This window comes from Pseudorasbora parva, chromosome 17 (assembly GCF_024679245.1).
Source record: "Pseudorasbora parva isolate DD20220531a chromosome 17, ASM2467924v1, whole genome shotgun sequence".
NCBI lineage: Eukaryota > Metazoa > Chordata > Actinopteri > Cypriniformes > Gobionidae > Pseudorasbora > Pseudorasbora parva.
Genome location: NC_090188.1, coordinates 30295569 through 30319123, shown reverse-complemented (window position 1 = coordinate 30319123; position 23555 = coordinate 30295569). Strand labels below are relative to the sequence as shown.

General features: G+C 36.9%; 2 protein-coding genes across 5 annotated transcripts in view; one reads left to right on the top strand and one right to left on the bottom strand.

Moving 5' to 3' along the window:
- slc35f3b (solute carrier family 35 member F3b) overlaps positions 1-11791 on the top strand; it is a 100327-nt gene extending 88536 nt beyond the window's left edge. For all 4 annotated transcript variants that reach the window (XM_067421449.1, XM_067421453.1, XM_067421451.1 and 1 more), the window contains 4 exons: positions 3888-4013; positions 5873-6065; positions 6207-6296; positions 8958-11791. In XM_067421449.1, coding sequence (XP_067277550.1) covers positions 3888-4013; positions 5873-6065; positions 6207-6296; positions 8958-9196 — 648 coding nt within the window. In that variant the 3' untranslated portion in view covers positions 9197-11791. The remainder of the gene's footprint in view (positions 1-3887; positions 4014-5872; positions 6066-6206; positions 6297-8957) is intronic.
- A 3784-nt stretch (positions 11792-15575) lies between these two features.
- LOC137044859 (5-hydroxytryptamine receptor 1D) lies at positions 15576-23383 on the bottom strand. The gene is made up of 3 exons (XM_067421212.1): positions 22988-23383; positions 19973-20133; positions 15576-17985 (listed from the first exon to the last, which is right to left on the bottom strand). Exons 1-3 carry the CDS (start codon positions 23133-23135, stop codon positions 16723-16725), a joined length of 1572 nt encoding a protein of 523 aa, XP_067277313.1. The 5' UTR covers positions 23136-23383; the 3' UTR covers positions 15576-16722.
- Positions 23384-23555: the final 172 nt, after the last annotated feature.

Below are 23555 nucleotides of genomic sequence, written 5' to 3'. Positions count from 1 at the left end.
AGTTCAGATATGTGTATTTTATTCCCATTTTAATGTGCCATTTTATTTAGGCATTTATTTTTGTAAAGCATAAAGAATCAAAACAGTCAATTACATTCTAGGTTTAATTCTAGTTGGGAAATAATGGTGATAGAAATTTTCTAAACCGTGTCAAAGGTTCCGGGTTCTAATTCACCTTCATATCGGTGTTTTTTTTTTTTTTCATCAATGATTGTATATTACAGTTTTTCTCAATTGCTAAAACACTATTTCTGAAACCTTGCTCCATTTTCTGAAACCATTAAACACAAAACCTCCTCTACAAGCACTATTCACAAAACCTCTGACTCCTCTTGCAAAATGAAACTTTCGCCTCAAAACTGTTTTACCTGTGTTCAAAACCAAACACTGCTCTCAAATCATAAACAAAGTGATCAAAAGGATAAACACTATCAAGGAATCAGTAAACAATACAGCAAAAAATAGAAAACACATTGTTCAAAACATAGTTCTCAGGCAGAAGTACATTTTTAATCTCAAAACAAATTTCATATTTTTCTGTCATTGTCTTGTGATGAATGAAAACATGTTCCATCATAGTAGCTCAAAATTGGTCAGAAATTATTGCTGCTTTGCTTTGCTTTGCTATTTTTTGGTCTTCCTCTTGCTTGTAGCCCTATTTTTACCAAGTCATTCTCATGAAATGCATATATATCACAAATTGTATTTATTGTGCGATTTATATGGCACAATTCGTTTTTATGTGCATATGATTTGCATTGTCACCCCATTGGGTAGGTTTAGTTGTTTGGAGTACGTGCACATAACACAATATAAAGTACATATCATATGCTCACGAAAACTGAGTAACTGCGTAACATATGCACATAAAAACTCATTTTGGCATATAAATCGCACGATAAATACAATTTGTGCTATAGATATGCATTTTCATTAGATTAGGCTGATTTTTACTGTACTCTGCATCTCACAAACTTGTTCTTTGTTTCTGTGATACTGTAATACTTGTTCTTTGTTGATATGAACCTGCAACCAGTCAAAATCTATTGAGCAGTCAGTAGCCTACTGTAAACAAATGGAAAGCAACATGTTCAGGGCAATACGATTTGTTAATTGTACAGTATACAGCCTACAATGCACTGTACTTTTATTGGTTGTGTCTCATCATTTGAAACAGGTTAAATCAGTTTTGAGTGGTTGTGTTCAATCAATGACATTGTGTTCTCCATTTGTATTTGATTGTTGCCACTTGTGTTAACCCGTATGAATGGCATGTGCATTAGTGAGCAGTATGTGTCTTGACAATGAGAATGTGTTTAGAGTTTTGCGGAAAAGTCTAAGTGAGATCTGCAAATTGTGTTTTACCATGTGAAATGGTTTAAGGTATTGAAAACAGACTGCACAATTAGCTAAATGAGTTCAGACAACTGAGAAATTTGTTCAGCCGATGGGATTTAGTGTTTTATGCAAAATTGAGAAAAACTGTAAGAGTAGTGACACGTTTGTGTGCATTTTGTTTTGTGATTTTACCGGAAAGAAAAGAGTCTCTCTCCGTAATAGCATTAAAGATACTTCACCGCTTTTTTATATTAAACGATGTTATTCAACTTGTTCAACTATTTGTGTAACTGTATTGAAATAGGGAAAACATGGAGGTGTTTGGTCGCTTCTAACTTGATCTCTGTTTGGTACCATAGTGAATGAACTGGGCTTAGTGGGCTAAGCTAAATGCTATCAGATCGTCACCGCGCGTCAGAGAGATTAAGTGCAAGCATTCAGACGAGAGAGGGATGTATCAACTCGTTTTAGGTAAGGGAATAACATAGTTTAATATGAAAAAGCGGTGAAGTATCCCTTTAAGCGATAGATTGAGACACTCGTCTGTTTGTGAAGACTGTGCACGAGCTGAAAGAGAACATAAACCCCACTTACTTTGATTTGATTGGCCATCTCGATAATTTTAAAATTGATGAGCTCCATTAGACCTGAGGCAAACCCGATTAAAAATGTAACGTTTAAACCTTGTCATCCTCACATAGCGCTGCATAACGAAGTGCAACAAAGCAGTGAAAAGTAAACATTTGGCCATTTCGAATTATTCTCAATGTCTATGGTGGTTACTGCCCAGGATATGTGATGTGCTGTTCTCCCATTAGAAATGACCCACAATCTTACCAGAATGAATGTAGTAATTAATAGTGAACTAAAGGGGAACAACATTTTGGCTTTTTTTTTTATAGAGATTTGGAAAAAGAAACCATAAGTGAAACAACTCAATTCAAACGTTGGTTAATTGTCCTAAAATTTCTTATTTTGCTTAACCTCCTGGGATTGTTTCATGTCATTGGATTGTTTAGAGCATAAGAAACAAATTGACACATTATTTTTTGGGAAAATTATATTGTATTTATATGTTATGATATGTCCTCTGTAGTTGATACCAGGACTAAGTTGTTAAAAAAATTTAATGAAATGAAATTGCATGTATAGGCAAAAACAATGGGATTTATTTTTAATTCACTAATACATTTTTAAGTTTCAGGATTTTTTTAAAACAAACTTTTTTAAAGATGATTCTGAGCTATGTTATAAAAGATATAACTGAATGCTTTGATATACCATCTTAATGGTATATCAAATGATATACCTCAACATGTTCATGTTCTGAACCTTAAATGCAATATGTGGGTAAAAAGGCCATACTTGGATTTTCCCATTCAATACAATGTATCGGTATATTGCATCTAATTTGCATATTATTGTGTTCTTGGTGCAACATGTAATGAAAAAAAAAAAGAAGTGTAATAAGGGTAGTAATAATTGGCAACATTTTCATAATAATATGTAATATTTCATAGGAATAGTGTTATGTAATTTATTTCCCTATTTACAATTTGTGTCTCCAAAATGCCTGATAAACATGATTTATGTCCTGGTGTCCTCTACATGAAATCAATGCCCTGTTTTGTAACAAAAAGTCATATTTTGATTAGAAACCCCATAGCATTTTCCTGAGATGTTGATTTATAACAAACAATTAGAAAATTAATCAGATTTAAATTATAATTACAAAATATTATCATATTTCCATAAGAGTGCTAAACATTATTGCCAGCCATTTTTAAAGACCAAGAAGTTGTTGTTGTCCTGGTGACACCTCCAAACACTTGGTATCTGTGCAAAGCCCTGAATGTGCTCTATAAAGGACATCCTGACTCAAAACTGTGACATGTGTGATGTCACAGATACTCACTAAAATATAATGTCCACTACAGTGGACAAAAGTCTATTACTGGGTCCCATGAGGTTTTAATGTTAAATCTATCAAGTTTCTTGCTTGTTTTATGGTGAAATATGCCCTCAACATGTTCTTGACAGGTTTCATGAGACACTTGTGTGTTTTTCTTTGTTCCTCCCGATAAGATTATAATGATATTATGAATATAGCAACATCCATGAGAATGCAAAACCTTGATTCTTCAAAAAAGGGCAACAGAACAGAGATAGTTGAACCAGAACAAGAAGCTGTTCAGAAAGCTGTTCAGGAGGGTCTTTGGGTGGGAGTAATCAGTCTTTCTGACACCCTCATAATGTTTCTGTACTGCACTCAATTTAGCTACGCACTGGAAATATTTTTCATTTGGACACACACACACACAATTTTTACGGTCTATGGCGCACACGCAGACGCGCACACACACACACACACACACACACACACACACACTTATATATTAAGCAGGCCTGTTTTTGTGTGTGAGTAAAAAGAGAAAGAACAACACAAAAAGGTTTAATTACTGCTACATGTCGTAGTCTACAGACCTACTTTTTGCTGTTTGATGTAACACATTGCAATGCCTGTGACCTTTATTATGTTCTTTTATAAGATTGTTGCTGCCATTCTGGCCATCGCTGGAATAGTGATGCTGACCTACGCTGATGGCTTTCACAGTCACTCTGTTATCGGCATTACACTTGTAGTGGCCTCTGCATCTGCCTCTGCCCTCTATAAGGTAACCCCATTTGTTATTGCTCATTGAGTGATTCCAATTTACCAAAATGTTTTTCAGTTAACTTGTTATTTGGTTCAGTGTCATTGAAACTGTACTTATCAATAATGAACGAGTGTCCTGAGAGTGCCGTGCCTTATGTAATTAAAAAGACCTCACTAATCTATTTGTCTTGATTGATTTGCGATGTACTTTCTTGCGGTCACCTGAAAAGCACAAATCAATAAGGGAACTGGCCAGAAAGATCAGTTTTAGATCAGTTAGCTATCCCCAAATCCTGCAACATTATACCCTTGTCTTATTTCCTGCAGGTATTTGAAAGATAACGCTATAATTTATCCTGTTCGTGTTCACTATAGTAAAGTTGTATTGAATCTGTAGTTTCCTATGATAAAAGCTAAATTAGTTGCATAATCATGCTGATACTTAGCTATAAAGGGAAGATCTTTATCTTTTAAAGACCTCGTTGTTAAAAAAAATAAATAAAAAAAAAACATGAGCATTTCAAGCATGAATGCGTACATTTGTGTTAAACAAAACTATTAAAACGAACAATGAATCAGCAGTAGTGTATTTAATTTATATACATACATATACTACATATTAGGTACACCTGTTCAACTGCTGGTTAATACAAATATCTAATCAGCCAATCACATAGCAGGAACTCAATGCATTGAGGCATGTACATATGGTCAAGATGATCCGCTAAAGTTCAAACTGAACATCATGAATGGGGAAGAAAAATGATTTAAAGGTCCCGTTCTTCGCGATTCCATCTTTCAAACTTTAGTTAGTGTGAAATGTTGCTGTTAGAGCATAAATAATACCTGTAAAATTATAAAGCTCAAAGTTCAATGCCAAGCGAGATATTTTATTTAACAGAAGTTCCCTTTCAAAGCCTACAGCGAACGGTCGGTTTGGACTACAGCAGGAAGTGCAGGGATGTAATGACGTCACTAGAACCGTTTGTTGACTAACCCTCCGCCCACAAGTACACCCAAAATAGGGGGCGTGGTCTTGTTGCTTTCCCACGTGGAGAAGAGCGCGCATTCAGCGCTTGCATCTCCCCGTTATAGTTAGAGGCGGGACCTTTCCAGGCAAAGTGCGCTAAGCTGCTGCCCAATCACAACACGGGAAGCGCTGGCCCAATCAGAACTCGTTATGTGTTTCTGAAGGAGGGACTTCATAGAACAAAGAAATCATCAGGCCGTTTTTAGGACAGAAAAAACAGCGGTGTACAGATAAGTCAATTGTGTGAAAAATACTGTTTTTTTACACGCAAAACATGAACTCATGTCATATTGCACACTATAAACACAATCAAAGCTTCGAAAACATGCGAAGAACGGGACCTTTAAGTGACTTTGACATGGTTGTTGGTGCCAGAGGAGCTAGTTGGAGCATCTTCTGATGGCAAATTTCAACAGGAAAACGCGTCATGTCACAGAGATCTCTTTTTCAAACCATTCTCTGTAGACACTCTAGTTGTGCGTGAAAATCACAGTAGATCAGCAGTTTCTGAAATACTCAGACCAGCCTTTCTGGCACCAACAACCACTGACCAAGTCACTTAAATCAACTTAAATTCCCCATTCTTATACTCCATTTGAACGTCAGCAGATCGCCTTGACTATGTCTACATGCCTAAATGAATTGAGTTGCTGCCATGTGATTGGCTGATTAGATATATACATTAACAAGCAGTTGAACAGGTGTACCTAAAAAGTGGCTGCTGAATATATTGCTTAGAGAAAACAAGTATATTGTGAACAGCATTAAATTAACCACCTGAATGAACCAGTTAAGCCAAACAAATTTGTCTGAGCTAGACGTTTTTTTTTTTCTTTTCTTTTTCTTAGGTGCTTTTCAAGCTCGTCTTGGGCAGTGCCAAGTTTGGCGAGGCGGCTCTGTTTCTGACCATTGTTGGAGGTGCAAACTTTGTCTTTTTGAGCTTTGTGCCGATTATACTATACTTCACACATGTTGAGTACTTCACATCCATAGCTGATCTTCCCTGGGCATACCTGTGTGGAGTAGCTGGACTCTTACTAGGTAAATAAATGACAAAAGTAATTAAAAAGAAAAAAGTTATTATTATTTATACAATGTGCAATGATTAGAATAACTGCCTTACGAGAAACACACACACTTCTACTAATGTAGTTCACTGTTCATCATTTTCTTCTTCTACAGCATTCAATATTCTGGTGAATTTTGGCATTGCCATTACATATCCTACGCTGATCTCACTTGGCATTGTGCTGAGTGTCCCTGTCAATGCAAGTGAGTTCATTCTCATTAAAGTAAACTCTATACAGTGCATCCGGAACATATTCACATTGCTTCAGTTTTTCCACAATTTATTGTTTTCCTCAAAATTCTACAAACAATACCCTATAATGACAATGTGAAAAAGGTTTTTTTTTTTTTTTTAAATCAAGTATTCACAGCCTTTGCTCGATACTTTGTTGAAGCACCTTTTACAGCCTTTTACAGCTCAAGTCTTTTTGAGTATAATGCTACAAACTTCGCACACCTATTTTTGGGCATTTTCTCCCATTCTTCTTTGCAGGACCTCTCAAGCTCCATCAGGTTAGATGGGGAGTTTCGGTGCACAACCATTTTCAGATCTCTCCACAGATGTTCAAGTCTGGGCTCTGGCTGGGCCACTCAAGGACATTCACAGAGTTGTCCCATAGCTACTCCTTTGTTATCTTGGCTGTGCGCCCCAGTCTGAGGCCCAAAGCGCTCTGAAGCAGGTTTTCATCAAGGATGTCTCTGTACATTTCTGCATTCATTTTTCCCTTGAACCTGACTAGTCTCCCAGTTCCTGCCGCTGAAAATCATCCCCACAGGATGATGCTTCACTGTAGTGATGGTATTGGCCAGGTGATGAGCGGTACCTGGTTTCCTCCAGACATGATGCTTGCTATACAGTCCAAAAAGTTCAATTTTTGTTTCATCAGACAAGAGAATTTGGTTTCTCATGGTCTGAGAGTCCTTCAGGTGCCTGCCAGATGTACCTTTCTCCAGATCTGTCCCTTGATACAATCCTGTCTTGGAGGTCAACAAACAATTCCTTGGACTTAATGGCTTTGGTTTGTGCTCTGATGCGCTGTTAACGGTGACAACTTATATAGATAGACAGGTATGTGCCTTTCAAAAGCATCTCCAATCAACTGTATTTACCACAGTTGGGGCCCTATCTTGCACCCAGCGCAATTGACTTTGTACACTGACGCATGTGTCATTCCTATTTTGCACCCGCGCAAAGCGTGCTTTTCCCTCCACAGAAGCACGTCGCTAAACTAGTGAATGAACTTGCACTCCCTGGGCGGTTCAGTGCAAAAAAGGAGGCGTGTTCCGGCGCAAACAATCCCTGGTGCTATTTTGCTGTTCCATTAAACAATTGCGCCACTGACCAGAAAAAACCTAGTCTAAAGTCAGTGGCGCGTTGCGCGTTTTTCATTCTGCTATTTTAAGGGTGGATGCTTGACCATAATGTATAGCGTGCACAACGCTCATACACTTTGCTCATGTAATCTACACAGATGCAACAGTTATTTTTGCAAATCATAAATTGTTACACTAAAAATATATTAACACATGAGATGACGGAAATCATTGTGGTGTGCCACAAAGATGTGAAAAAATAGGCATAAATCTAGCTTACAAATTATTCAGGCTAATTGTAGTAATTAAGGATCAGACTGGTTTGCCCAGTGGCAAGACATATATGTATATAAGGACATCTGACAAATTGGTTTGTCCGTCAAGAACCAGGAAAAAAAAAATCGACTGAAAAACTGAAAAAACTGTTTAACCGACGCTATTTTGGGTGGGTTTCTCCCATCCCCATACAACACAACTTCTCTGTCTTTCACTGCTCTTACAAGAACATCAGTCTCCTCGGCTGTGAACCGCTCCTGGCGTGCGCTTGGTAAATACGCCATAATAATAGCAATCCATAATGGAACTTAGGCACCTGCTTTTAAAGGGAATGTTGGATGATGCTCTGATTGGTTTATTCATGTTACGCCCAAACCACACCTATGAATAATGAAGCTACTTCAGACCAACCCATTTTAGATTTGCGCCGGGCGCAAGAGCCATTTATCCCGCCGGGAAAATAGCAACAGCGCCGAGACCCGTCCACAAAGTTACTTGCACTTCGCGCTTTGACACTTGCGTTTCAGATCGTTAAAATAGAGCCCTTGGACTTCAATCAGGTTGTAGAAACATCTTAAGGATGATCAGTGGAAACAGGATGCACCTGAGCTCAATTTTGAGTGTCATGGCAAAGGCTTTTTTTGATTATTATTGCAAAAAAATAAAAAAATTCACTGTCATTTTGGGGTATTTTTTGTAGAATTTTGACAAAATAATACATTTAATCCATTTTGGAATAAGGCTGTATATAACATAACAAAATGTGGAAACACTGTGATATGAATACTTTCCATGCACTATGTATACAAACTTGTTAATAGAAAACCTATACATTGTGCCACTGACTGATTTAAAGGGATATATATATATATATACGTATATATATATATATAATGGTTTTGTGAAACTGTTAGCAAAGTGGTAGAACCTGATTTAACCAAGTGCATCTTTGTTGATCCTGGAACAATATTCCAATCTTGAGGGACAAGTTTACAGTTTATGTCAAGTTTAGGTTTACAACCAGGGTTTGCGCTTCTACATCAATTTTATTCACCTATCATTTCCCTCTGATTTTAGGGATAACTTATGGGTGGGGTAGGGACATGGTTAGGACGAAATTTTCTGTACGGAACATTGTTCCAGGAACAACAAAATGTTGACCCAGGAACGCGTCTAACTCTGCAAATTCAGGACATGCAGCAAAGTGGGCAGTCATTGCAACTTCATAGACATTTTGCTCTGGTGATTCTAAAGTGTGTGTTGTTGGTGTTGCAGTGGTGGACCTGTACACATGTGATATCAACTTCAACACAGTGCGACTCATCGCCGTGTTGATCATCTGTCTTGGCTTCCTAATGCTGCTGTTACCGGAGGACTGGGATCAGTGTTTAATTGAGCTCGGTACCAAACTCAGAAAACGGGAACAGGTTGCTGAACCAGTCGAGACCGGAACCAGCTCAGGACTCAACTGGACCCGGCGAGCAAGGACCTCCATGTCTACGTTTTCTCACTGAAACGCACACACCTTGTCCTGTTCTTATTACAGGGACTGGGTGATGCTGGGAAGAGCATTCATTACCTAAGTCAATGAGGCACCGTAAGGCCAGCATTTACCATCGTGCACACAATAACGTGAGAAAAATGTTTTGTTTTTTGTGCATCTCCCAATCGTAAGTGTATTGGAACAATGACTTGGGTCTTGGAACTCACGAGCAGGGGTCTCAAAAGACTGACTTATGAGCCACATTCTGCCATCCTACGTATTTCCGCTCATGTCATTTTCCTTCGGTACTATGTCTGGGACTGCGGTGTATTCTTAGGTTTTCTCCGAACACATTTTTACCGGTCCAGTCACCGAACAGAGGGAGTGGCTGAGAAAGATGATGTTTCTGTCGTGCGCTAGTTTGAGTTGTAGTTCAGTAATGGCGGCAGAGAAAGATGCGAACGAAACCATTCATTCCGTTGTGGCACCGCTGCTAAATTTCCAGAAGTGAAAGCCAGAGCAAGAACAATCTTTGCTGAGGTTTGTTGGTGGCCCTCCAACCCCAACAGGGTGAATTCAGGAAAAGTTTGATTTTCCAGATCACTCCGTTAGTGGTGAAGGAGTTGCAGAAGCCCTATTCAGATGGTCATTTCTCGTGGGGTCAGAAGGTATTGCCATCATTTACAGGGGCTAGTCAGTTATTTTATTGCCTTCCGTCTCCCACCCGTCTCAAACACCAAGGTCGTGTGGTGTTGTAATAGCTGTCCAAATCCACATCTCTGAGTTTTCAAGAGTATATCACTTCAAAATTCAGTTTATAATCATTTTTGACCACTGCAGCGCACCGTATGGTTGCGCTTTGCTGTTATTTGGATGCATTTCTAGACTTGTAATTCTTTAAAATGCTTGCAAGTATTTAAAAGAGCAATATATTTCATCACCGCTCAAACAAATGAAAATAAAAGCACGTCAATATTTGCTTTCGCAGAAGTAAACGCTTGTCAATGTAGAGTGTCCAGACTGTTTGTACAAATTAAATGTACGAGAGTCTGGTAAGACCAGGCTACAAATTTGATTTATTAAGTGTTAAGTTTATCTTTAAATCTAGCCCCTTGTATAAATCCATTAATTGTATAGATTTTTTTATTTATTTTTTATACATTTTTTATATAAATAAAATCTGAACTAATTACATTTCATTTTTATTTCAATTAATCCTGATATTTTATTTTATTTTATATATTGTTGTAATTTAATGTATATTATGTACAGTATTGCAATTTAATTTTATATATTTCTTATTGTCCACATGGCTTTTACAGGCCAAAAACTTGAATGTAAAAAGAAAAACTGTAATCAGTTAATAACAACAAGCAAACACTGTATGACACATTTACAGAAAATAAGTCAAAGTTAGCATCTACATCAAAAATTATCAAACTATGGAGCGGTTTACACAGGGAACATTTGTTGCGGCAATAATTCTTCAGTGGATAGAAGTTTATATTTTTGATGCACTACAGCTACTCCAGCCACTTTATTTTGCCTGTCTGATATATATAAATATATTTTTATTATCATATATGTAGATTGATAACTATGTAGACTTTATATTGGAATATTTCTGATTGTCATGTCACAGCCAGCTTGTGATTTTTCTTACACTGCTAGATGCAGAAAAGAAAACTGAAGTAGTTTTAGAATAGTCCATGCATTATTACTCCACTAAACATGCAGAGCATTACGGTATGCTAGTTATGAAAGGAAAGATGTATCGTTATGTCCATGCTTCAGTAACTATTTAGTTCTAATGTATGATCGTAACACATAAAACTTGCCAAAATGGAGGACTTTACCTGGCTACTGGTAGTTTGAGACCTCTGCTCAAGAGATCCATGAACCACAATAAAGAGTCAGATCTTCAGATGGTTACACTCTCTTTGGAGCTCAAGAGAAACATGTCGAAACATCACTTTACAGCTCACATTATAAAAAGGAAATGTGACAATACGAGTCACTACCAGTGCCCATTAGAACATGTGCCAAACATTGACATTAAGAACTGCAACGTGTGCCGTCTTCTCATACAACAAAGTTCTACCTTGCAGCAGGTGCATCTGAGGATTTCCTCTTCCCAAACTGTGAATAAAGAAGTTTTTGAACTCCTGTTTTGGATAACAGCGATCTTGAGGGTCTAGGAGAAAGAGCAAAACAGGACTAGGATGCCATGGTGCTGAGGTTTGCTGGGATTCTGGAGGACTGCAGATTTCCAGCTCTCCTTGTACAAACCAAGTTCTGCCATCCTTTGGGTGCATCTACGGTCTAAAGGGATTTCCTCTCCTTAACTGTGAATGAGACTTTTGTGGGTTATCGACAGCGTCCAGACTGTTTATACTGAAGCTACACTTTGATTTCATCACGTTTTTTCAGTCACATGCTAACCACTGTGAGGCCACTTCAGATACAGTATTGGCAACCCGAAAAGGCAATCTTCAGCAAGTCGCTTTACCGTAAAGGGTGCATCCACGCGCATCCAGTGAATGTATGACCATTTCTGAAAAGTGCACCATGTGCTTTGAAAAAGGTGGTGACTGGAACTGATGCACCACCTTTATATACACACACACACACACAAAACATCCTGCACTTCATAAAACTCCAGTCACTTTGTTTTAAACACTGCATTGCATTTTCTTTTTTTTAAATCGTACAGACTGTTCCACTGGAAAGGGAAATCGCTCTACAGGAAAATGCATGCAGATGCCAATTAATGCTAGATGGCTTCACTGCCTTTTCTTTGATTTGCAATAGGATCTCATCAGCACTGTCTCCCATTGTCATTTTTATGATGACAATAAATATACTATTGTATTCCTCTGGAATTATTGCTAGACATTATTGTAAACCTTTGTAAGGAATGATTTTTACACTGAAATGCATTACGATCACATTTGAGGAAAATGACAACAAAACAAATAAATCATCCATTTAATAGATCCGCTTTGTCTGTTTTCACGTGTACCATGTACAACTACTTTTTCTCCTCTGTTTTGGTTTAAATGTCAGTTGACAGAGTCCTATAGATTTATGGATATAAGTTAAGAAATAAGTAAAAACAAAACAAAAAATTGAACACCAAATTTCACAGAAACCAACTGAGTGATTTTCAGTAATTATCCATCAGTTGTATTCGTGGAATGCTTTAGTAAATATAATATACCCTGACAAAAGGTGATTAGATAAGAGCTGACAGTCATGTTAAATAATATAATATTTTGTGCAGAATTAGATGCATTGAAGATTATACATCAAGTTTGAAGCCCATGATTTTGTACTGTATTTGTTTGCCTATCCTCCTTTCTTGTACAGAGTGAAGATGGTAGATTCAAATTTGAGAGGAAAATTAAAAACTTTAAACATGATTGACAGCTCAAATTGGCAGTACAAATTAAAATGCATTTACTATAAAGCACCTATAATGGAAGAACACAGCCCAGGCAGTAAACATTCAAATATTGTTTCAAAAGTATACCTAAAGACTAATATAATACAATTGTTGACTGGCCTTGTCCAGAAATCATGTCGGCAATGCATGGCCTGAAGGTCATCCACAAACAAAATGAGGATTCAGACAAGTTAAAAGCTAAAACAGTTTTCACTGAATAATTCATGCAAGTGCTTTAACAAAAATATGACCTTCACTTTGTCTGGTCCTCTGAAACACTTTCCCCTGTTATAATCATAAGAAAAATGATAAAACATGTTCAACTTTTTCTACCACATCTTTTCTTTCCCTTCACCTCTCTATTAATGTGTTTGGACACAGAGCTCAGGGAACAGCCAGCCTCTTTTGCAATGAACTTTTGTGTCTTGCCCTCCTTGTGCAAGGTGTCAATGGCCGTCTTTTGGACAACTGTCAAGTCAGCAGTCTTCCCCGTGATTGTGTAGCCTACTGAACTAGACTGAGAGATCATTTAAAGGATGATTAGATTGTGGCAGCAGGTGTCCTCAATATGGAACCTTTTCATAATATTCAAAGTACAGTACAAGTACTGAATGTGGGATTTTCCTTAGCTTTCAGTTAAAATCATCAAAATAAATACAAAAATAAACATTTGAAATATATTCATAGTTTGTGTGTAATGAATGAATATAATATACAAGTTTAAATTTTTGAATGAAATTAGTTAAATAAATCAACTTTTGATGATATTCTAATTACATGACCAGCACATATACAGTCTTGTTCAAAATAATAGCAGTACAATGTGACTAACCAGAATAATCAAGGTTTTTAGTATATTTTTTATTGCTACGTGGCAAACAAGTTACCACTAGCTTCAGTAGATTGTCAGAAAACAAACAAGACCCAGCATTCATGATATGCACGCTCTTAAGGCTGTGCAATTGGGCAATTAGTTGAAAGGGGTGTGTTCAAAAAAATAGCAGTGTCTACCTTTGACTGTACAAACTCAAAACTATTTTGTACCAACATTTTTTTTTTCTGGGATTTAGCAATCCTGTGAATCACTAAACTAATATTTAGTTGTATGACCACAGTTTTTTAAAACTGCTTGACATCTGTGTGGCATGGAGTCAACCAACTTGTGGCACCTCTCAGCTGTTATTCCACTCCATGATTCTTTAACAACATTCCACAATTCATTCACATTTCTTGGTTTTGCTTCAGAAACAGCATTTTTGATATCACCCCACAAGTTCTCAATTGGATTAAGGTCTGGAGATTGGGCTGGCCACTCCATAACATTAATTTTGTTGGTTTGGAACCAAGACTTTGCCCGTTTACTAGTGTGTTTTGGGTCATTGTCTTGTTGAAACAACCATTTCAAGGGCATGTCCTCTTCAGCATAGGGAGACATGACCTCTTCAAGTATTTTAACATATGCAAACTGATCCATGATCCCTGGTATGCGATAAATAGGCCCAACACCATAGTAGGAGAAACATGCCCATATCATGATGCTTGCACCTCCATGCTTCACTGTCTTCACTGTGTACTGTGGCTTGAATTCAGAGTTTGGGGGTCGTCTCACAAACTGCCTGTGGCCCTTGGACCCAAAAAGAACAATTTTACTCTCATCAGTCCACAAAATGTTCCTCCATTTCTCTTTAGGCCAGTTGATGTGTGCTTTGGCAAATTGTAACCTCTTCTGCACATGCCTTTTTTTTAACAGAGGGACTTTGCGGGGGATTCTTGAAAATAGATTAGCTTCACACAGACGTCTTCTAACTGTCACAGTACTTACAGGTAACTCCAGACTGTCTTTGATCATCCTGGAGGTGATCATTGGCTGAGCCTTTGCCATTCTGGTTATTCTTCTATCCATTTTGATGGTTGTCTTCCGTTTTCTTCCACGTCTCTCTGGTTTTGCTCTCCATTTTAAGGCATTGGAGATCATTTTAGCTGAACAGGCTATCATTTTTTGCACCTCTTTATAGGTTTTCCCCTCTCTAATCAACTTTTTAATCAAAGTACGCTGTTCTTCTGAACAATGTCTTGAACAACCCATTTTCCTCAGCTTTCAAATGCATGTTCAACAAGTGTTGGCTTCATCCTTAAATAGGGGCCACCTGATTCACACCTGTTTCTTCACAAAATTGATGACCTCAGTGATTGAATGCCACACTGCTATTTTTTCGAACACACCCCTTTCAACTAATTCAACTAATTGCCCAATTGCACAGCCTTAAGAGCGTGCATATCATGAATGCAGGGTCTCATTTGTTTTCTGAGAATCTACTGAACCTACTGGTAACTTGTTTGCCACGTAGCAATAAAAAATATACTAAAAACCTTGATTATTCTGGTTAATCACATTGTACTGCTATTATTTTGAACAAGACTGTATATATATACACACACACACACACACACACACACACACGCACAACAAGAACAATAAGGTGTCTTATGTTGATCAAAAACAGAAAAAAAAGAAATTGTAAAACTACATTTCTTAATCTCATTATGCATTTAATTTAAATTGTTTATTCCCTTACAGAACTTACATTTTATTGAACCCATAACATTCCATTAAAATAATAAGCCACACACAAAATGCAAATAATATTCAGTTTTGTTTCCATTATGCAGTATGGAATATGAAATGATATTCCAGACAATATTGAAAAGGAAATTGCACACAAATTGTATTTGCAGTTGCATTTTCAATTTATGCATGCAAACATTGTGGCATAATGGAAACACAAATGCGTGATTTGCAATTGCACTTGGATTTTCTTTTCTTTTCTGTGTATGTAACATTGTATGTAACTGCTAAATTTCAAATGGAAATGCAAAGTCAATTTCCAATTGCATTTGTAATGCCCAGTTATGACCCTGCCATTATGGAACAGCAATAGAAAAAACACCCATTTGCTCTTTCTCTTCCTCCACGTCTTGCCCCAGCCCTCATAAAAATTCAAAATGGACTCACAATGCCTAACACAGTCAACTGTCAATCAGTCTTGAGGGTGGGGTTTAATGATATAGTCAGAAAGTAGGCCACGCCCTGGTGGAAAACGGGGAATTTGGCTATTTTGGCAATAAAACACATGCAGAGTTTTTTTTTCACTTTAATTCAGTCAAATATCTAAAACTGATTTTAAATTCACCTGGCAAACAGAAAAATAGACGCAAAAAAGAAAAACTGCCATGACTGCTATTGGCATGTATCAGATAAATATCATCATCATCATATTTTCCAGCTGACGAGTTAAAATCAAATAATCTGTAGAAACTTGACATGATGTGAGTTGTCTATACGATCCAAGTAATCAAAAATTAAAAAGAAAATGACATTAGTAGTGTCATTCAACCGCAGTTCACGTACGCTTTCATACTGTATTCAATTTCATACTCATTTAACAATATTTGTATCATTATTATGACGTTTAAAACATTTTCAGACATACATATCCTGCTTAGTTGTGGGGTGCCACACATTTATCTTCATTTCTTCTTGTCACGTTGCTTGCAACCAGAGCAGTCTTCTTTTAGTTTGGTTGACAGGCGATAAATAAATACATAGGTCCAGGTCTTTGGCTTTGTTTAAATAGAAAAAAATCTACACAGCAGGTTTACGACATATTTGCTGCAAAATATAAAATATAAAAATATTTTACAACTATATCAATAACCCCAGAATTAAGACTGATTGACTGTATTAGGAATCAAAAATGCAAGTGCGAAGAGGATTGTGATTCCATTTGAATTTTGTGAGGGTTTGGGCTGTGAGGGTCCTGTGGAAGAAGTGAAATAGCAAATGGGTGATTTTCTATTTCTATTCCAAAATGGCAGGGTTCCAACTCACAAGACATTGGAAATGCAATTGCAAATGGACTTTGCGTTTTCAAATGGAATTTAGGAGGTGTTACATACACGGAAAGACAATTCCAAACGCAATTGCAAATCAAGCATTTGTGTTTCCAATATGTCACAACGCATGCGTGCACAAACTAAAGATGCAATATAATTTGCAATTCCTTTTGAATTTTGTCAGGAATATCATTCCATAATGCAGGACTGTGATACACTCAGCAAATATGTTCCACTCTTACTGTGATCTGTCCGTAAAAGAATGTGGCTTGTTTCTTTTTAGTAGCAGCAGAATAGGGGAGTCTGTTCCGCCCACGCTGTTTGGAGGGAACCTGCAGGAGGTCCACCGTCCTTGAGCTCCGTCCTCCACATTCACGACAAACGGGACGAGAGCAAGTGGCAACTGGAAGAACATTATTCAGTCGCCCCTTGAGGCTGTTGGGAAACTGAGAGCTGAGAGTAAAGACGGAAGAGTACACTGGCTCCCTGTCGTTTCTGGAGTGCGCCGTTGAACTGTGGGTCGCCATGTTAGTGGGGTCAGTCTCACCTCCACCTGTAGATCTCTCAGCTCCTACTCTCTCCACAACACTTCCCAACCTGGCCTGGATCTTCCACCTCAAACTCTGGAAGGCCACTTGGAAGCGCTTGCTGAGGAGCGCATACAGCAACGGGTTGATATCTGAATTAAACAGCACCAGCCAATAGGAAAAAGTGACAGCAGATGGTGGAACAAAGCTCCTGGGCCGAGACAGGGCGGTTTCGGTGGCCTGCAAAAGAGCTACGCAGATGTAGGGCGTCCAGCACAAGAAAAAAGCGCCGATGACCAGGAACAACCTCAGAACTCCATGATGCTGACGATGACTGGGATGTTGAGGGCTACTTCTATGGATTTGAGCCATAAAAGAGTGCAGACGTCTACCAGTTGGGTTGGAAGACATCTCAGAGGGTGCATCTGGAGCAACTTCATCAGGAACATCCAATTCCGTCACAAACCTCCCACTCACGTAGTAAATCAGCCTAGATGGTGTGTAGGTGTCCATGAATAAGTGTTGGAGATTCAAGACAGATGTGGTTCTGCTACGCTGGAGATGTTCTTCCAAACTGTGGATCCTCCTGGCATGGTATCGTGCCACACAGACAATCTTCACATAGCAGAAAAGGATGACTATAGCCGGCAAAAGAAAAGATAGGGAGGCCATAATGACAGTGTAGCTTGGACTGTTGGTCCAGTTCACGGCACAGCTGTACATGGGAGCCACAAAACTAATATTGCTCCAACCGAGGAGAGGAGGACAGCTGGTCAACATAGCTTGCAGCCAAATCCACAGCACCACCGAACCTGTTCTCCATATCGTGCAGCGGGAATCATACCGCAGGCAGTCCACGATGGAGAAGTAACGGTCCAGGGCAATAGCGGCGAGTGTTAAAACTGACGCGGTGCAGTAGACTGAGGATGTGTAGCCCACATACAGACATAGATCCTGGATGATCAAAAGAGAGTTCAAAATGAGCAAAAACATCTGTTAAAGTAATCAAAATGTTATGTTGTTACTTCAAACAACTTAAAGGTGGTGCATGTCATTTTATCAATGCAAAAAATGTACACTATGGTTCTATGCAAAAAATTGCAAGGTTTGTTTTATAATGTCGAATAACCTAGAGACACGCTCACAGCAAGAAAATAATATAGTTGAAATTATAAGCATTTAAAACAACAGACGATAAATAACTGCAGTGAGAGCTAATAATAATAATAATTTAAAAAAAAACATTGCCATCCATATGTATACAGCACTGTATGTATATATATATATATATATATATATAATTTTTTTTTTTTTTTTTTTTTTTTTTCCTGTGATGCAACGCTGAATTTTCAGTATCGTTACTCCAGTCTTCAGTGTCACATGATCCTTCAGAAGTCATTCTAATATGATGATTCATTATCCAACTTGGAAACAGATATGCTGCTTAATATTTTTTTCACAACCTGTGATACTCTTTTAGGATACTTTGATGAATAAAAAGTAAAAAAAAAAAAAAAAAAAAGCAGCAAATGTTTTAAAAATAAAAATATTTTGTAACAACAATATACACTACTGGTCAGTAATTTGGGGTCACTCATTTTTTTTCTTAATTTTTTTTAAATAAATCTATAATTTTATTCAGCAAAGATGTGTTAAATTGATAAAAATTTATAGTAAAGGAGATTTATATTATTTGAAAATATGTTTTTATTTTGAATAAATGCAGTTCTTTTGAACCTTTTATTCATCAAATATATTAGGCAGCAGAACTGTTTCCAAAACTCATAATAAATCAGAATATTAGAATGATTTCTGAAGGATCATGTGACGGTGAAGACTTGAGTAACAATCCTGAAAATTCAGCTTTGCATCACAGAAATAAATGATAACTTAAAGTATAATAAATTGAAAAACAAATATTTTAAATTTTAATACATTACAAAAATTTTAAAAAGTCAGTATTTTTGATTAAATAAATGCAGGCTTGATGAGCAGAAGAAACTTCTTTCAAAAACATTACAAATTGTGATGTGTCCAAACTTTTGGCCTGTACTGTATGTGTATATATATCAAATTATATAAATATAAATAAATATATATATTAAAATTCTGTCATCATTTACTCACCCTCATGTCATTCCAAACCCATAAGACTTTTTTTATGACATATTTTATGAAATCTGACAGCTTTTTATCCCTCCACAGACAGCTACGCAACTGAAACTGACACTTCAAAAAGTTCATAAAGAGATCATAAAACTAGCCCATATTAATTGAGCGGTTTAGTCCAAAATTGTTCTGAAGAGACATGATCTCTTTATATGATGAACAGATTTAATCTAGTTTAGTTTGAATTTATTCACATAAACATTGATCACAAGTTTTTTGAAGCGTCAAAGAAAGTTTCAGTTGCGTAGCTGTCAATGGAGGGACAGAAAGCTCTCAGATTCAGTTAAAAATGTCTTCATTTGTAATCTGAATGAAAAGTCTTATGGGTTTGGAACGACACATGGGTCAGCAATTAATGACAGAATTTAAATTTTTGGGTGAACTAACCCTTTATCATTATAGTTACAATTATTGAGGTAAACAGACTTTTACCCTAAGAACTCTAAGAAGGAATCTTTCAGAAAGATTTTTTCCAGCTGATGAATTATAACAATAAGTCAATCAGAATCCACCGGACTTTAAAGAGTTTGAGCACTTAAAAATGTGGCGTGCACTAATAAAAAGAATGTAATCGTCCGTTGTTGTGGATGCTAATTGTCATCATTAACGTTTTTGTTATGAATGGGCTTTAAGCTGCAACATTAATTCAACCCATGGCTTGAAATTTGGGAGGGCACTAATTATTTGGTCGACCAATGGCAGATTGTTGCTAGTGGTTCAGACACTTCACCTTTAAGTTATAAATGTTGTATGTAAAGCATTATGTACTAACATTGTAATTGACCCATCCGTTGTTCATAATGGAAACCGCCACAAACGGCATGACGCCTATTCCCACGAGGAAATCACTAATGGCCAGATTAATGATCAGGACAGAGGTCACGGTGTGGAAGGTTTTTGTGGCTGCCACAATCACAATGACCAGAATGTTTCCTAACAAGAAGGAAGAAAAGCACAACAGAATAAACACATTTTATATGAATAATATTATAATATTAAGCCAGCCAAATTTTCATTTAATATGTGTATACATTGTGTTAATGTATTTATGGGTGTGATCTCAAAAAGGCAGAGATGTCTGCTATGATTTTGCATTTTAGTTTCGATAGTTTATTTGGAATGATTAAAGTGTTTTCAATTCTGAAACTTATAGGACATTATGTTTTGATTGATGTATTTTATTTATATTTTTCATGACATCACCCCTTTAAATGCTATAGCATTATGATAGCAAATTATATATAAAAATGCTACATCAGTAGTTCATAAATGAATATATATTTAAATAAGTTTAATGAGAAGTGTGACCATTTGAATAAACATGAACCAACGATCTGTACTGTTAAATAATGTACGGAGTCATTTCTGTTATGCAGTGAATTATGGGTTCTTGAAAAATAACCTTAACTCAATCTCTGAAAACATGTCTTAATATTTTAGTTTCTTTTGCAATTATTTATTATTTATTTATTATTATAAGTATTTCAAGTATTAGGAGGATGTTTGTTTTTACTGGGGGGAATTTTTTGGGGAATGTTTTTTTTTTTTGTCATCTGAAAATTATCATACTAATTTCTGTAATTGTATTAAACAGGATGGAATGTTTTAGAGAGAGGCAAAACCACATAATGCCACAAAACACTAAAAACTTCATCAAATTTTATACTTGTCAAATAATACTTGATGTTTAGGCTGTTGTTTGCAACCAAAATCGTGGCAACACTTTACAATAAATAAGGTCTCCTTTGTTAACATTTGTTAATGTATATTTTCAAACTTTATGATGCCAAACCCAAATATGATGAACCTTAATGAGGGACCCCTTCCTAGAATCCATCTATTTTTATGTAACATTTAAAATGTTATATAAATAGTAAGCGTGACATTAAATACAATATATTGTTTCCCAACTTAAAGTGGCTATACTTACTGTCTGATGTATAAACCTGAAGAAGAACATTTCAAGCTTACGTACTGCATTAAGAATACTGCCTAACAACCCCAGTTACGCGAGATAAAGGGGGAAAATAGTGAGAAAAACTCACTAGAAAGATACAAAGCAAATATATACAATGTGGAAAGTATGTATACGACAAGAAAGGAGAGAAATGAAATCCATCCACTTTTTGCTTGATCTTTTTATTTTCAGAAATTTCGGGGGACCCCTTATGGGCCTTTCACACCGAACGCGGCAACGGCGCCACTGCGCTAATGGCTTGCGGCGTGCAAGGACGGTTTGTTGCTGCGCCGGCCAAAGCGCACGCGCAGCGGAGCGCACCCTTGACGAGCTTGCGCGCATGCCGCGGTCAAAGTTCAAAATATTTTAACTTTTGCCGCTGCGCTCTCTGACGATTACCCGCGCGGCCAATAGAAACGGTACATCGAAACGAGCACGGAAATCAAAATGGATGAACATCATTAATATTATTATAATATAATACACACATATAGGCCTACACACACAAACAATGTGCAAACAAGGCATATACATAATAATGATAATGATATATTGATATATGTCTTATTTATATGCCTTTTTTTCACACTGTGTGTTTGTTTGTTTATATATACCTCTTCTTCCTTGCTGCTCTCCCTCTTCTTCTTCTTCTTACTAGAAGGGTTATTGCTATCGCTTAATCGCTCGCTTTTTAGCACGGGACAGATACATATTTGCTGCTGATTGAATGAATAGAAATAGACATATAGAACTCCCGCAAAAAGTTTTGAAAACTCCGCCTACTTTGCGCTGGCCAGTGAAGCGCATCTGAAGGGTTGCGCTGAACCCCGCGGCAAGCGCAGCGCATTCCGCGTTCGGTGTGAAAGGCCCATTAGAACCTTCAGGAGGACCCCTGCACTATTTTGTTGGTTTAACTGAAAACTTTAAGGCAACCAGTTTACTTACTTTGAGTTTATTGAAATAAAACATTTGAGTTGATACAATGAAGGAAATTGGTTTCATAAATAGAAACTCAATATTATTTTATCTGAACCACATAAAAAAATATGATAAATCAGGAAAATAGCACAATTTAGCATGTTTCACTGCGTCATCAGAAATAAAACACACACAATTACCTAATATGCTTCTTTAAAAAAAATAATCTTTTAATAATATTTGAAAAAAGGTTGTCGATTCTCAAAAATATTCAATGTATTTATTTACACAATGTCATTTTTTATTTCAATGAACTCAAAAATAAGGCAAACATAACTTATTTACTTTTTTTTTCTTCTTTTTTTTTTTAAGTGTGGGGGTCCACGGACCCCAGTTTAATAATGGGCAACACATTTGTTACAGTATTCATTAATCTTTGTTAATGTAAAGTAAAATAATGTAAAGTAACAAACAATTAACGACTATTTTAGTTCACAGTGCATTCACTAATGTTAACTATTACAACTTTTGATTTTAATACAGTATAATATTAAAATTAACATGAACTAAGATTAATACATGCTTATTAATACATTCTTAGTTCATGTTAACTAATGAAACCTTACTGTAAAGTGTTACCAAAAGAGTCATACCCTGCAGGATGATGCCATGAGGGCTGTGGATTTTGTTCGAATTGTTTTAAATAGCAGTCAAAACAATATTCACATGAAATCGTTTCCTTTTAAAATATTCCTTTTTTCATGTTACAGCTAACACAACTTTAGATAAAACTTTACATCTCATACCATTATAATTCATCAAATACTGTTAGACAACAAATGCAAAACTTTCTCAGGACATCTCTGACGTTCAAACACATTAATGAAGCGTGTTGAGTAGTGTAAAGCTCACCCGTTACCGCGGCCAGGATCATCAGCACCATCAGAGTCTCCAGCACCAGACGGGCCCGAGGCGACAGGGCGGTTGAGTTCCTCGGTGCAGTCCGCATTTGAAACTCAGACTCATTTGAATCAAACCACTCGTGAGCCGAAGACTCCATTTAAAAACAGTCAGTCTGATTAAGTCTGGTATTCCAATCTCAGTTGCATCACAAGCAAATCTTCCATAATAATGCAAAACGCTCATTTAAGAATATATTACAGTCTTTGATTAAAACAATAAGCCATCTCTACTTAAAGCAGACAGTTTGCTTCTCACTCCTCTCTGGATCTTCATTTGCCCTGTGAGCACCTGACAGTGCAGTTCAGTATCTCCAGGGTCCCTGCAACAGTTTATCTACGGCGATGACAACATGGAAAATCAAACGCTTGACTTGTGAATTACACAGCAAGAGAAAACAAAACGATTGAATATGTGGCTCATTTGAATAGTCTATTTAAACAGATGCTTAGTTTCTCAAGGTTTTACAATGGTTATGGATGTAAATTATTTTTCCATGCTAAATGTGTGGGAGCAAATA